The sequence below is a fragment of the Rhinolophus ferrumequinum genome, chromosome X (assembly GCF_004115265.2).
Source record: "Rhinolophus ferrumequinum isolate MPI-CBG mRhiFer1 chromosome X, mRhiFer1_v1.p, whole genome shotgun sequence".
NCBI lineage: Eukaryota > Metazoa > Chordata > Mammalia > Chiroptera > Rhinolophidae > Rhinolophus > Rhinolophus ferrumequinum.
Genome location: NC_046284.1, coordinates 26,748,531 through 26,764,871, shown reverse-complemented (window position 1 = coordinate 26,764,871; position 16,341 = coordinate 26,748,531). Strand labels below are relative to the sequence as shown.

Below are 16,341 nucleotides of genomic sequence, written 5' to 3'. Positions count from 1 at the left end.
TGCATCCTGTGGAAAAACACAAACATGTCCTCGGCCCCATATGAGGACTGGATCTGGACCTTGCCAAGAGCCGGTAAGTGGGTCTTTCCATTTGACCAAAGCCTGAGGGGCAGCAGACGGATGCCAAAAGCGCTCTGCAGCACTCTTACCATGGGCATCCAAGGTCAAAAAATTTTGAATAAAGAGAGAATGAGACAGGTAATTATGGGACGTCAGGGGATACAACTCCCCCTTTTTTATTTTTTGTAAATTGACTTTTAATGTGCCATGAGTGCGTTCAACAATCCCTTGCCCTTGGGGATTGTAAGGAATGCCAGTAACATGATTGATCGAGAATTGCTGGCAAAATAAAGAGAATTTTTTGCTGGTATAACCTGAGCCATTGTCTGTTTTAAGTTTTTTAGGTGTTCCAATCATAGCAAAAGCAGCAAGACAATGTCTAATAACATGAGATGTGGCCTCTCTCGTCTACAACAGCTTTTGAAAATCATTAAGAGATTTAAGATGATCTTTTCTAAGCTCTATTTTTTGTGGAGTGAAATACTGAGCAAACAAGTGAAATCCCAAGTAAGAATAAGGCTCACTTCTCTGTACTTTTTCGAGTGCAATAATAAGACCCAAGGTTAGAAGATTCTTTTGTATATTTGCAAAGCAAGCTAACAATACTCCTTCTTTCTTACAAGCCAATAAAATGTCATCCATATAATGAATAATGTACACAGAAGGAAACTGTTTTCTGGTGTTATCAATTGTTTCACTAACAAACTTCTGACACAAGGTGGGGCTATTTGCCATGCCTTGGGGAAGGACTCACCACTGATATCTTTTCATAGGCTCCTGGAAATTCGAACTAAGAACGCTAAAAGCAAATCTCTTACAATCTTGGGGATGAAGTAAAATATTGTAAAAACAATCTTTCAGATCTAGCACTATTTTATAAGTATCCTTTGGAATAGCAGAAGGGTGAGGTAACCCTGGCTGAAGAGCACCCATAATTTCCATGGTTTTATTTATTTTTCTCAAATCTTGTAATAATCTCCATTTTTCTGATTTTTTCTTAATTACAAAAATGGGCGAATTTCAGGGTGAAGTAGATTTAATTATATGACCTTTATCAAGCTGCTCCTGTACTAGTGCTTTGGCGGCTAATATTTTTTTCCTGAGTAAGGGGGCCATTGATCTATCCACACAGGCATATCAGATTTCCAAGTTATTGCCTCTGTAGTTTTTTGGTGGAGTACAGGTAAATCTATGACCCCTGGGGAAAATATCCCAGACCTGTTTTTTGTAAATTAGGATTAGGTGATATGGGCTCCCGATGTCCCTGTCCCTCAGTGCCTAAGTCCTGTCCTGGGAGGAGCCCTTGATCAAACATTTGCTGAGTTACTTGAAGGCTTGGGCTAAAAAGATAAACTCCCATATTGCTCATAATATCCCGTCCCCAAAGATTAACGGGGAGGCCGGGAATAATATATGGCTGGAAAGTCCCCTGATGTCCTTCTTCATCTTGCCATGACAAAAGGTTACTGCTTTGTTGAGGGGAATGAGATTGGCCTATGCCCTGTAAATCCGTATTAGAAAAATGTGTCGGCCAACTGGAAGGCCAATGTTCAGCAGCTATACAAGATACATCAGCTCCTGTATCCAGAATCCCTTGAAAACTTTTCCCATTTATTTTAAGCTGTAAAACTGGCCTATCTCTTTTTATTTCCTGAACCCAATAAGCATCAGAAGAACCAAATCCTTGGTCTCCACGTTCCTGATTTTGTCTATTTTTTCCTATTTTTATACGAGGCAAAATGATTAGCTGAGCAATGCGAGTCCCAGCAGGTATGACTGAAATGTTTAAAGGTGAATGGGTCATAATTTTAATTTCTCCAGTAAAGTCCTCATCAATAACTCCCGGGGAAACATGAATCCCCTTCATAGTAGTGCTACTTCTTCCTAATAATAAACCTACAGTTTTTGGTGGTAATGGCCCAAAGATCCCTGTGGGCAACGCTTGCATTCCCATCTCGGGAGTTAATACGATGTCGGTGGTGGAACACAAGTCCAATCCTGCGCTGTCTGAGGTGGCCCTGAATAAATCTGTGATGTATTTCCTCTCAGAGACTCGTTCCCTTTTTGTCCCTGTACCTGCTCCGGAATTTGCAGGGCCCCATAACATTGTTGATTCGGGGCCTGGGGCTGGCCCCTCACCCAGTTTCCCTGGATGGGTTTTCCATCTTTATCTGTCTTAGACTTGCATTCATTGGCCCAATGTTTTTCTCTCCTACATTTAGGACATATATCTGGAGGCTTTTTTGTAGGAGCTGCTGAATTCTCGGGCTCGGCTTTGCGAGGGCATTGAGCCGCTCGATGTCCCAATTTTCCACAAGTAAAACAAGCCCCAGAACGACTCCCTGCATGGAGTTTTGTCTGTTGATACATTACTTCTTTTATAGATTTTCCTTGTAAAGCTGCAGCTAGGGCTATACCTTGAGAAAAAGACGGTCCCACATCTGAGCACAAACGGATAAAATCAGATAAAGTTCCTTTCTTTCTAAACGGTCTAATAACCGCTTGACAAGCAGAATTAGCATTTTCATAAGCAAGCTGCGTTATGAAAGACTGAGTAGCAACTGACGGTCCGAAAGTCCGCCCTGCAGCTGTGCTGAGGCGAGACACAAATTCCTGGAAAGGCTCATCTGCGCCTTGTCTTATTTGTGAAACATGTTCTTCCTTAAGGGAAGTATCAGGCAGCATTCGCCAAGCATCTTTAGTTGCTGCGGCAGTTTGGCCATAAGCGTCTGGCGCAAATCCCATTTGATTTCTTAGGTCAGCATACATGCCTTCTCCTGCTAGCATATCAAAAGTAATAGGGATCTGTCTTAAGGCATTCTCATTGGCCTTCTTTTTGCAATTCTCATAAAATTCTGATTTCCATAAGAGATAATCGCCTCCGGAAAGGCAAGCATGGGCAATATGCTTCCAGTCCTCTGGAGGAGTAGCCTCACTGGATAAAGCATCTAAAATTGCCATGGTGAAAGGGGCAATAGGACCGTACTGTGCTCAAGCTTCTTTTAATTCCTTTACTTGCTTCCACTGAAAAGGTCTCCATTCTCTAATCCTGTTTCCTGCCTGATCAGTTCTTTCAATAAGAGGATATACTCCTCAAATTGTTCCGTAGACTCCCCTGCTTATGAGACTCCTCACAAGCCATTTGAAGAGGGGAGCGCACAACAGAGTCTGAACCTGACTTAACATAACCTGGCGGAGGCTTAGTAGACATGTCCCAAATCGGTGGCTGCGGTGGTGGCAGCGGAGGGTCCCACATACGAGGTCCCTCTGGAGGTGGCACAGTGGGGTTAATTACAGGGGATTCTCCACCCCCTGGATTCCCCGGATCTCTATAAGGAATCTGGGGAGGCCTGGGACAATCCTCCCCTCTATAAGGAATTTGGGGAGGCCTGGGACAATTCTCCCCTTCCCTAGTAACCTTGAGTTCTACTAATTGTCCTTGAAGCATTTTTATTTGTTCCGCAAGCGTAAATATAGGATCTACAAACCGTCTGCTTTCTTGAGCTACAGCCATTACGGAAGAATATTTCTCCCTGTCATATTTAGCTGCCTCTTCCAAATCTTTCTGATCTTGAGGGTCTAAATCTTTCCATTGTTCATCTGGAGGTCTCTGGCTAACAGGTTCTTTATTATGCATAGGAGCTTCCTCGGCATAATCAGCCCCCTCCCTTTCTCCCAGCTCTTTATTATGCTTAGCAAGTCCCTCTGCATATCTGACTCCCTCCCCCTCCTCTTTCTCCTCCGGAGAGGCGGCAGATGGAAGAATTTCCTCATTTCCAGCCTGTTTTACTTTCTCTAGCCTACAGCTCTCACGCTTAAGATTTAAGCAGTCTCTGATCAAAGTCCATAACCCGAATGTTTCTACAGGGACCCGCTGAGGTCCTTGGACAGTATAATATTCCTGTAATCGTTCTCCAACCTTTTTCCCAGTTTCCAAGCTGACGGTACCTTTATTTGGAAACCTCGGGCAAACTTCCTTTACAAATTCTAAAAATTTACCTAATTGTTCTCTGCTCACCCTGCTGCCACGGGCGGCAAATAGTTTCTTAAGTCCTCTAACATACAGGTCCTTGCTGCTAGCGTGACCCATTTCCCTTCCCTGACTCGGCCCTTCTTTCAACAAAGAAAGCAATCAGATGCCCATCTGGCCGTGCCCCTCACGGGACCAAATCTGTCTTAACAAAGGCGTTTCAGTATAGAACCCCGAACTGGTGGGCCGAAGCCCAATCGTCGTTATGCCGTATGACAGAACCGGAACCTCAGATTAGGGCCCAAACAAGCTCCGTAACACGAAGTCGTGGAGCTACCATTCACTCACACATTCATTCGACCGAGGGGACAGTGCCTTACTCACCCCGCATCCATGAAATAAGCTCCTCAATATGAGCCGGGCCCTAACCACGCAGTGTTCCTCACTATTACCCCCCGTATTCAGGTCCCTGTTCGGGCGCCAAGTGTGGCAGGCCAGCCGCCACAAATCGAACAGTACCTGAATGGGGGAGTGGGAATGAAAAAAGACACTCACACCAATGATGATGCGGCCGGTCTTCAGTGATCCTGAAGCACCGAGTTTACTTTCCTTTACCAATTTATACCACCTGTGTACGTGCTGCTTAACAATCACGAATGTGCATTACCTCATTAAGAGTAAAATTTTCAACTTTTACATATAAACTACAGACTCACTGAAACTTTCCCAAAGTCATTATCTCAATGACAAAGCCCACCAATTACCCTGATAATCATCAGTGATCTGTGTCCGGGAACTGGCCGTTCCCACCTCATTCCTCAGCAGCTTGCAAGCACCCTCCAGGTGCAGGTAGAGACAATGCCTCAGGAGGTAAAACTGAGCCAGTCTGCAAGGCTTCAGAATAACAAGAAATCATGGCTCCCCACAGAGAATTGCCTAAAATCTTGCTGAACCAAAGCTCTACAACTAAAGACGTGCAGAAGTAGCCACCTCAAGACTGGTAGGAAAGGCAGAGATGTGGAACAGGCTGGTCCCACACCTACGTGTGACCATTAAAGATCGGGAGGGATATTTCAGCTGTGGAGGTCCCCCTGACCCGCAAAAGGAGTGAGAGGTCCCAGCCCCACCCGAGCCCAGGCTTCCAGTGCCAGGGAGAGAAGTCCCCATAATTTCTTGTTGTGAAAACCAGCAAAGATTGTGACTGAGACTGAGGGTGTCTTCACTCCCAGGCACTTCTCTTAAAGGGAATGTGCACGGACTTACCCACCAATGGAATCACTCACTCTGAGCTCCAGTACTGGGGCAGCAGCTAGAAAGGTGGCAGGGACATACTATGGGGAACTGAGTTGTCTGGCTTGGGATGGGGGCTGGAGAAGTGGCTCCTCCCTGGATGGAGGAGCTGGCAGAGGCCATTGTTTATTTGTTGAGTCCTCCCCTTTCCTAGCATGCAGACACAGGTTGCTGTCATAGCAGAGTCTCCACCATTCATTTGCCACACTCTGGCTACTTGAGACCCCACTCCACCCAACTTTCGGGCACACCCAAGCCACTTCCAGTGGCTTTTTCATAGATACTGCCTGCCTTAGCTCAAACTGCAGACTTTCCTAGGGTCTCTATGTCCTGCACCTCTGGCTGAGCAGCCCTAAGCTGGCATGAGTGGCAGCAGCCTTGTTTCGCAGCTTGACCTCTCAAGTCACATCTAAACACAGCATGGGCAGCAGTCACTTGTGGATTTCTCTGTGGCTCATGCCAGTTGGCCCTGGGTGGCACACAGGCTGTGGCTGAACTTGACCTATAGCAGATCCCTTCCAAGGTGGTTTGGGGGCTGGCGCCCCCAGTGGTCAGCTTCAAAACGAACTGGAGCATCACCTAGCTGCATCCAAATATGACACATCCAAGGGGCAGATTGAGCAGGCACCAGAGTCCTGCTGAGGCAGATCCTGCTCCATAGGATCAGCCCTTGCACAACAATTCTTCCACTGTAGCCATAGCCAGTCCTCACAACAAGTGAGCCCAGGGGTCAGTCCCTCCTATTGATGTGCAATTATCAAACAAGGCTCAACTACAAGAGGTCACACACAACCCACACAAGGAACACACCTGGAGTACATGGCTCAGGTGACTAGAAAGACTGCCACTGAGCCCCACAGCATACCTACTACATGAGGCCACTCTACTAAGACCAGAGGCATAGGAGCAGTACATGATACATAGAAATAAACACAGGGAGGCAGCCAAAATGGGGATACAGAGGAAAATGTCTCAAATAAAACAATAGAATGAAGCTCCAGAAAAAGAACTAAACACAATGGAGACAAGCAATCTATCAGACACAGAGTTCCAAACATTGGTTATAAGGATGCTCACTGATCTCAGGGAGAACTTTGACAAAGAGATAGGAAACATAAAAATGGAGGTAGAAAACATGAAAAAGAACCAGTTAGAAATAAAGAATACCATAACGGAAATGAAGAATATATTACAGGGAATCAACAGTAGATTGGTGAAGCACAGGATCGCACCAGTGACGTATAAAATAAGGTAGCAGAAAACACCCAACCAGAACAGCAAAAAGGAAAAAAACATCCAAAAAACTGAAGAGAGTTTAAGGGGTCTCTGGGACAACATCAAGTGTACAAACATGTGCATTTTAGGGATACCAAGATGACAAAAGAGAGAGCAAGGAATTGAAAATCTATTTGAAGAAATAATGACAGAAAACTTCCCAAACCTGGCCAAGGAAATAGGTATCAGATCTATCAAGGTGATAGAAGGGAATGGGGTTGGGAGTAGGGTGAAAAGGTGAAGGTATTAAGAAATACAAATTGGCAATTACAAAATAGTGATGGGGATGTAAAGTATAGGGAATGTAATCAATAATATGGTAAAAACTATGTATAGTGTCAGGTGGTACTAGTTAGGGGGATCACTTCCTGAATTATATAAATGTCTAACCACTATGCTGTACACTTGAAACTAATATAAAATAATATTGAACGTCAACTCTATTTGAAAATTATAAGAGAGGGAAGATAAATAATATTGTGATAACATGGTACAGTGTCAGATAGTTGCTGGACTTATCATGGTGATCAAAGTCAATAATGTGTTAATAAAACTGTATTGAGCTAGATGGGTACTGTTGAATAACTATGATGTACACCTGAAACTAATATAATATTATATGTTAGCTGTATTTTAAGTTTAAAAAATCTTTTAATGGGGGGAAATGGGATGGGCATTACTTAAAGCATTATTCTACAGAAAAACAAAAACAAAACAAACAAAAAAATCCAGTTGGGATGAATGAAAGAAAAATGAAACAGTTTTGAAGAAGTCAGTACCTATGATTCCAAGGCCAGTTTTGTTGTTGTTGTTCTATTTATGGCCCTAGACTGAGCCCAGATCCCAGTCCTTCCAGAGTTCCCAACCCAGGCCATAGTCAGAGCCTTATCCCCAAAAGTCATGTCACAAAGTAAGTGGTTTGTCACAAATGGGATGGCTAAAACAATGTGAAAGGTGCAGAATAGACCAGCACTTCTCAACTTTAATGTGCATGAGTCACCCGGAAATGTTAAAATGCAGATTCTAGTTCAGTAGGTCTGGTGTAAGACCCAAGATTCTGCATTTCTAAGAAGCACCTTGGTGTTACCCATGCTTGTTAATCTCAAGACTATATATTGAGTAGCAAGGATCTAGATCTAGACCTCTTCCCACCAATGCCCACCTCCTAGGTTCACTCTTTCCATTTTGATAACCCTATGTGGGCCCTTGAGATTTCAGAGAAAAGGTGCAATTTGAATTTATGGCAATCAATGTTTACTCCATGCTATCATTATACTTAAGTGTTTTTTATTGAGCACTATGCACTACAAATAACCCTGTCTCCCCAGGGCTAAGATAAATATATCTGGAGCAAAATAAATCAGGCTGTAGGCAATAAAAACAATAACAATTTTGGCAAAAATAATTACTCCAAGTTACTAATTCTTTGACACAAGACATCAATACAAATCTAACACAAGAATAGGGGAAAAGGAATATGTTATCTACTATTTTGCAAGAACCCTATTATGAATATTTACAGTTAGCTCAATTAATGCAAAAACCAGGGTTGTTAAGTGAAAAGACTAAGAGTGCTGCCCAGCAAATAGTAAGTATTCAATAAATAGTAACTGTAGGGAAGATGTTGAAGAAAATTTGCCTTTATTGGTTGATGTGACCTTTTGTCTATCAGCTTTTATTTGTTCCTGTATGTGAGGTGATTTCTGTGCTGTGATCAGGGGTTGAGTAAATTCCCCCTTTGGTCTCATTCTCCCAAAGCAGGGGAGATATGAGATGATGTTTGTTGTTCTGTCCATGTTTTGAGGTGATGGTTAGCTTAGGGTTAAAGAAATTCTTGATCGGGGTTGAGAGAATTCCCTCTTTGTTCAGTCTGTTCTGTCCACATCAGCAGATGAAGAGAAGTAGCTAAGTTATATCAGGACAATGTGACAGGCATGTTGCCAGGCTTTGGAAGACCTTGGGCTGATGGTCCCAAGCAAAAACAGTAGATATTGCTTATCCAGATGAATTGGCCCTTCAGCCGGATGGACAGCATTCATATCAGTAACTGCCGGATCCTCCTGGAACTGGCCATTCCCAGAGGGGGAGGCAGGAACATAAAACTTGGCTCTGGGGTGCATCTAAAGAGATATATAAGACAGACCTCAGGTGGATTGATTGATTGATTGCTGTTTTAAGAAATTGCTATTCAGAAGATTTGCTGTTTCAGGACTGCTTTTCAGGATTGGATTGTTTCAGAGTAAGAGATCAGAACTTGCCTCAATGGACAGTAGATACTTCTTTTGTTGGTGAATTGTCATCATTCTAGCATCTTTGGGAACTTGTATGTAACTTGCAGCTTGCACTATCAGAAGACATCCTAACTTCTAACAACAACAGCAATGACGACAACAGCAACATTCTTCAGGTTGTTAACACCTTGAAAACTTATATACAGCTTGCAGCTTATAACATAAGAAGACGTCTTGACTTCTAACAACAACAAAGACAACAGCAGCAGCATTCTTGGGAATTAGCAAGCAGCGGTGTGGGGGACGCCTGAGTTTCTCTCAGCTACAGACCTGGCAAGATTTTGATTTATGACTTTTTCAGTGCTGTTCTCCCCATTTGGTGAGCTTTTGACATCTACTGTAATAGTTACTATCCTATAGAGTTTATTACTGTTTTTTGATACTCCTTACTGATGTTATTTGTGTATTTAGCCAAGTAATTTTGATCAATAGTACACATATGTTGGGATCTCTTAAACTTACAAGTATGTGTACTCCTTTGACATGACATTGGTATCAATGTATATAGCTTAGTCTTAACCACCTTTACTTTCTGTCATTAGCACATTCTATTAATTGCCTTTGTCATTTGCTATTACATATTGCTAAATAAATTAATTAGCCCCACTCTAGAGTGTGTCCCTCCTCCTTTTCCCCACTCATCATTACAAGGGGAGAGAGATTCTTTGGTATTTCATCATCATTCTGGCATTCTTGAGAACTTGAAGACCTACGTTGGGAGACGCTCCAGTTTCCAACTGTGGACCCCATGAGCTCCGGCCATGGCTTCCAATGCTGGAGGCTGGAAGTCCTGCGAGGTTTGACTGGTCCCCGACCTTTCCAGAGTTATTTCCCACAGTTGGGTGAGCTTTTTCTGCATAACATTGTTATTAATATGTGTGTAGTTTAATCTTAACTGAATTTTACTTTTTGTTATTGCACATTCTTGTGACTGTATTTTTTTTATTGCCTTAATTGCCTTTCATCTTTACTATTGTATACGGCTAACTAGATTGAGTGAAGATTGCTAAATAAATTGATTTAGATATTGCTAAACAAATAAATTAATTAACCCCTCCCTAGTGTGCTCCTCCTCCTTCTTTTCCCACGCTCATCATTACAGTAATCTCTCAATAAATCTTTAAATTTCCAAAGATAGTTTTCAAAAAGGCAAGACTGGTTTTGACAAGAGCAGATACATAATGGGAAACAAAAACCTTAGAAATACAGAGGAAGACTGTATCAGTCAGGGTTCTCCAGAGAAATAGAACCAATAGCATGGATAGATGATAGATACATGATAGACAAATAGATGATGATGATGATGATGATGATGATGATGATGATAGATAGATAGATAGAGATAGATAGATAGATAGATAGATAGATAGATAGATAGATAGATGATAGATAGATATTGATTTTAAGGCATCGGCTTACATAATTGTGAGGGTTGGCAAGTCCAAAATCTGTAGGAGAATGGCAGACTGGAAATTCAGGCAGGAATTGATGCTACTGTCTTGAGGCAGATATTCTTCTCCAGAAAATTTTGGTTTTTGCTATCAAGGCCTTCAGTTAATTGCATAAGTTCCACAAAAATTATTGAGCATAATCCCTTTTATTTAAAGTCAATTTATGGTAGATGTTTAACCACATCTACCAAATACCTCCACAGCAACACTTAGATTAGTGTTTAATTAAATAATTAGGTAATATAGTCTAGCCAAGTTAACACATAAAATTAACCATTACAAAAATGATTCTAGGTCATAAGTTTTCAGTCCTAGCTTCACATTTGAATCACATGAGAGTTTTTCTTTTTTTATTTGTTTTGCTTTGTTTTGTTTTCATACTAAAGCCAGGCCTCATGCCAAAGAAGTTCCATAATTTTAAATAGCTCTCCAGATGATTCCAGTGATCAGTGCAGTTGTAGTGGAGAACCACTGATATAGAGACTGATTCTCCTCATTTTACAGATGAAGAAACTGAGGTCAAGAGAAAAGAAGAGATTTCCCCAGCTTCTCATAATTAGGCGCTAGGTCTGGGATTCAGAAATCATAACCCAGTATGTTTCCAACACATACCTCTGTCCTTTTCATCCCCTGACTAGCTGAATTTAAAAAGGGATTCCATAATATAAATCTAAAAATTCGCTTGAAAATAATTTGGTGTTCATGTGGGGAACGGTAGATTGGTAGGGTGGTATAGATAAAAGAAAAGTAACCATGAAATGATGATTGTTAGAGGCAGGTAATGCATACATGGGGTTTCTAGTACTATTCCCTTTACTGTTTTATTAGTCTAAAATTGATATTAATACTTTTAAAAAATCAAAAACAAAAAGGGGATTTCTATAACTCTAACTATACACTGGGGTATCAACTGTAATTGTCAATGGGATGTTAAAGTGCCCTAATGTGACTGTAATACTGTTGATCTCTTCCTTAATGTTGGTCAATATTTGGTTTTCATATTTGGTTGTTCTTATGTTGGGTGCATAAATATTTCAAGGGTTTTGTCCCCTTGTTCAATTGATTCTTTTATCATTATGTTATGTCCCCCTTTGTCTCTTATTATAGCCTTTTTAAAGTCTACTTAGTCTGATATAAATATTGCTACTTCAGATTTTGTTGTTGTTTACTTTTGCATTAAATATCTTTTTCCATCCCTTTCAGTATGTGTGTGGGTCTCTTGTGAAATGGGTCTCTTGTAGACAGCATATGTATGGGTCTTGTTTTCTTATTCATTCAGCTACACTATGTCTTATGATTGGAGCATGTAATCCACTTACAGTTAAACTGATTGTTGATAAGGTACATAGTTATTGCCATTTTATTATTTATCTTTGTTTTCCCCTTCTTCTTGAAAAACTCCCTGTAACATTTATTTTAATACTGGTTTGGTGGTGATGAACTCTTTTAGGTTTTTCTTCTTGGGGAAGCTCTTTATCTCTCCTTCAATGTTCAATGATACTCGTGCTGAGTAGAGTAGTCTTGGTTGTAGGTCCTTGCTTTTCATTATTTTGAATATTTTGTGCCAATCCTTTATTTCCTGCAAAGTTTCTGTTGAGAAATCAACTGACGATCTTATGGGAGTTCTCTTTTAAATAACTAGTGCCTTTCTCTTGCTGCTTTTAGGATTCGCTCTTTGTCTTTCATCTTTGCCATTTTTCTTTTAATGTGTCTTGGTGTGGGCCTATTTGGATTGACCTTCTTTGGGACTCTCTGCACTTCCTGGACTTGTATATCTATTTCCTTCACCAGGTTAGGGAAGTTTTCAGTCATTAGTTTTTGAAAGAGGTTCTCAATCCCTTGCTTTCTCTCTCCTCTTTCTAGTACCCCAATGATGCAAATGTTGTTACATTTGATGTTGTCCCAGAAGTCTCTTCAACTATTATTTATTGATTGATTGATTTTGCTGTTTTGATTGGGTGTTTTATGCTACTTTGCTTTCTTTTTTTTCTCCCCCCCCTTTCTACCGCCTCCCGCCCCCTCCAGTTCAAGCCATTGTTTCTCAGTCTAGTTGTGTAGAACACAGCTCCTTGGACCATGCTGGTATTATGAGCCTTGTGCTCCACCCCCCCGGCTGAGGCAGTCAGTTGCCAGTCGTTGGTCGGCCGCTCACAGCAGCTCATGGCAGTTCTCACTGGGTGCTGGCCACTCACATTGGCTGCCGGCCACTCACGCTGGCCACCAGCCACCCATGGTGGCAAACAGTAGCCCGCAGCAGCATACAGCAGCCCATGGCAGCAAATGGCAGCTCATGCCAACCTCCGACTCCTCACAGCAGCCCATCTCCAGGGAGAGCTGTTGTTCAAACACCGGCCCATGTGGGAATCGAATCAGCAGCCTTGGGCATTAGGATGGTGCTCCAACCGCCTGAGCCACCGGGCCGGCCCACTACTTTGCTTTCTAAATCACTGATTTGATCCTCTGAGCATCTAGTCTGCTGATGATTCCTTCTAGTGTGTTCATCATTTCAGTTATTTTATTCTTCACTTCTGACTGGTTCTTTTTTATAGTTTCTAGTTCTTTTTAATGCTTGCTATCTCTTTGTTGAAATTTTCACTAAGTTCTTTGAGCATCTTTATAACCATTTTTTTGAACTCTTTACCTGGTAGGTTACTTGCCTCCATTTCATTCAGTCATTTTATGGATTTTTCTCCTGTTCTTTCATTTGGGACATATTTCTTTGTTTCCCCATTTTGGTAGATCTGCCATTTCTCAGAGGTTTGGCTGGGTAGACTTATGTAGTTGGTGTACTGTGGGACCCAGTGGCACAGTCTCTGTGGTCACCCACAGTGGGTGTTCCAGGAGTGTCCCTTGCGTGAGTTTTACATGGCCTCTTGTTACAGTTGAACCTTGATTGCTATTGGCACATCAGTGAGTGGGATTGACCCTTAGGCTGACTCACTGTGGAATATGGCCATGTCCACAGCTTATGGGATACTGTGTGTTGGGCTCAACCAATGGAGCAGCATTCAGCCTAGTGGGCTCTGGTGCCTGCTGAGACCGCCCTCATTATGGGTATGCCACTTGCGGGGCTAATTGAGTGGTGCTCTGCTGTGGTTTGAAGCCAACTGCCAAGTATAGTGATTCTGAGGCCTCTTGAGAGGGGCTCCAGTGCAGGTCCAGGTCACCCACTTCCAGTGACTGGCCAGGGACTACCAGGAGCAACAAAGAGATCTGTAGTTGGTCACTGCCTGTGCTGGACCTGAAGGCATGTGTAAGAGGCCATGCCACAAACCAAGGATGGCTGTCACCAGTACTGGGCCTGGGGTAGCTCTGCAAAAAGCCCAGGATACTCCGACACCTACTGCAGCCTGCCAGTTCCTGTAAGGCTTGGCCAATTATGGATCCTCGTGTGGTACACAAGATGGCTAAGGTGGGGTCTCAGAAAGTCACCAGGGTGGGATGAGTGTTCACCAAATTAATGTAGATTCTGGTTTGATGCTAGTGCCGAGCCTAGAACTACTCAGTAAAGTTTCATAGGACAATGAGGCCAACTGCTGCCTGCCTGGGGCCCACAGACCTCCAAGAGTTGTCCAAGAAAGAATGCAATGTGGGTGGGGCTGGCTACACTCTGAGGAAGTACCTTAGGTATTGAGCAAGTTGGGTGGGACACAGTCCCAGGAAGTCATCAGGAAGGAGCAAGTGGGTGGAGTAAGCGGAGTTCACCAAGCCAATGGAGATTCAGATTTGGCCATGTGCAGGTGAGCTCAACACAGGAAACGTTGAATCTGCCTGCTGGCTGCACAGGAGAAGGGATTCTACACAGAGAAAATGGTGATTGTCCCTCCAGTCCTCACCCTAAATCCACACAACTCAGTCTTTCCCTGGATTTCCCTGATGCCTTCTGAGTCACTGTCCTTCCACCAGAACCCTGGGTGAGTGCCTGCAAGTGAGATTGTGCACAGGCCCTTTAAGAGGATGTCTGGGTTCCCCACAGCCTTCTGTCCCACCCTGTCAGTCAGAATCCCCACTGTTTTTCCCAGTCAGATGTTGTGGGGCTCATTTTTCTGTCACCAGTACTCCAGGCTGGGGAGCCTGGTGTGGGGCAGGGGTTCCTCACTTCTCCGGGGAGAGAACACTACAACTGAGATATCCCTCCCAATTTTCAACCACTACATGCAAGTGTGAAGCTGCTCATTCCATGACTCCACCCCTGCTACCAGTCTCAATGTGGCTTCTTCTTTTCATCTTTGGTTATAAAACTTCTGTTCAGCTAGACTTCAGATTGTTCCCCAGGTTGATTGTTCTATAATTTAGCTGTAATTTTAATGTGGTCATGGGGGGAGGCAAGCACAGCCAAGATCTACTCTGCCATCTTGGAACCTGCTCATTTTTGTTGTTTTGAATTCTATTTGTCTGATATTAATAAAGCCACCCCAGCTCGCTTATGATTTCTATTTGAAAAGTATTACTTTTTCCATTTCTTTTGGCCTTTTTACATGTGTTTGTTTTTTTTAAAAAAAAAAAAGAAAAAAAACTTTTGTTACATTTATTGGGTGACACAGTTAATAAGATTATATAGGTTTTAAGTGTACAATTCTAAATATATCATCTGTATATTACACTGCATGTTCACCACCAAAAGTCAAGTCTCCTGCCACCATACATATTGATCCATTCTTTTACTTTCAACTTATTTGTGTCTTTGAATCTAAAGTGTATCTTGTAGACAGTATATGGTTGGATTTTTTTTTAATCCAGTTTAACAATTTCTGCCTTTTGGTTGACATGTTTAATCCATTTATATTTATTGTAATTACTTGTAGGGTAAAATTTATGTCTGCCATTTTGCTACTTTTTTTCTATACGTCATAACTTTTTGGTGCCTCTGTTACTCCTTTACTGACTTCTGTCTTAAGTCAATATTTTATAATATACCATTTTGATTCCTTTAATGGTTTTTAACTATATTTTTTAGTTACTTTATTAGTGGTAGTTTTAAGGTTTAAATATACATGTTAGCATAGCAGAATCTACTTACAAATTTATACTAACTTAATTTCAATAAAATATAGAACTTTTGCTGCAATACAGCTCCCTTCCTTTCCCCCATCCTTTGTGCCATTATTGTTGTATATATTCCATCTATATATGTTATAAACAAAAAATGCAGTGTAATAATTATTGCTTTATAAATCTTTGTCTTTTAAAGGACTTAAGAGTATAAATGAAGAAAGATATAGTTGTAGAGTCTTTAACATTAACCTTTATATTTACCATTGCTCATACTCTTCATTTCTTCCTTTGAATTTGAGTTACTGTCTGGTGTCATTCACTTGTTCAAATACAGACTTATCCCTCCACCCCGCCTTTGTCATATATGTTGCATCTTTATATGCTTTAATCCTACCAATACAATTTATAATCAGTATTTTATACAGTTATCTTTTAAATAAGTTCAGAGGAAAAAGAGAATGTATGTGTATATAAAAATATTTACATACTTTCTTTCTTTGCATATAGTGGAGTTAACTTTTGGTGTCACTTCTTTTCAGCCTGAAAATTTTTCTTTAACATTTCTTGTAAGGCAGGTTTTCTAGCAACAAAGTCCTTTTTTGTTTAATTGAGAATTGCTTTATTCTGTCTCCATTTTTGAAGGAAATTTGCTGTACGAATGTTGGACAGTGAAGTTCACAAACTTTCCGCTGTGTGCTTACACGGTGAAAAGTTCTTGAACCTAATTGTCTGAACATTGTACGTAGAGTTCTTCATTGACAATTTTTTTCTTCTTTGAGCACTTTGAAAATGTCATTCCACTGCCTTCTCTCCCACACTATTTCTGGTGAGAAGTTGGCTAATAATCTTATTTTGGTTACCTTTTACATGGTAAGTCATTTTTCTCTTGCTGTTTTCAAGATTTTTCTCTTTGTCTTTGTTTTTCAACAGTTTGAATATGGTGTGTCTGGGTGTGACTGTCCCTGAATTTATCTTAGTTGGAAGTCATTAATCTTCTTTATTTCTTCAA

The 16,341-nt window shown here is 41.5% G+C and overlaps 1 protein-coding gene across 1 annotated transcript in view; it reads right to left on the bottom strand.

Annotated features, from left to right (window-relative positions):
* Positions 1 to 3,021, bottom strand: part of LOC117034204 (uncharacterized) — a 158,457-nt gene extending 155,436 nt beyond the window's left edge. Inside the window, 1 exon segment of the mRNA XM_033126983.1 lies at positions 2,277 to 3,021. Coding sequence (XP_032982874.1) covers positions 2,277 to 3,021 — 745 coding nt within the window.
* Positions 3,022 to 16,341: the final 13,320 nt, after the last annotated feature.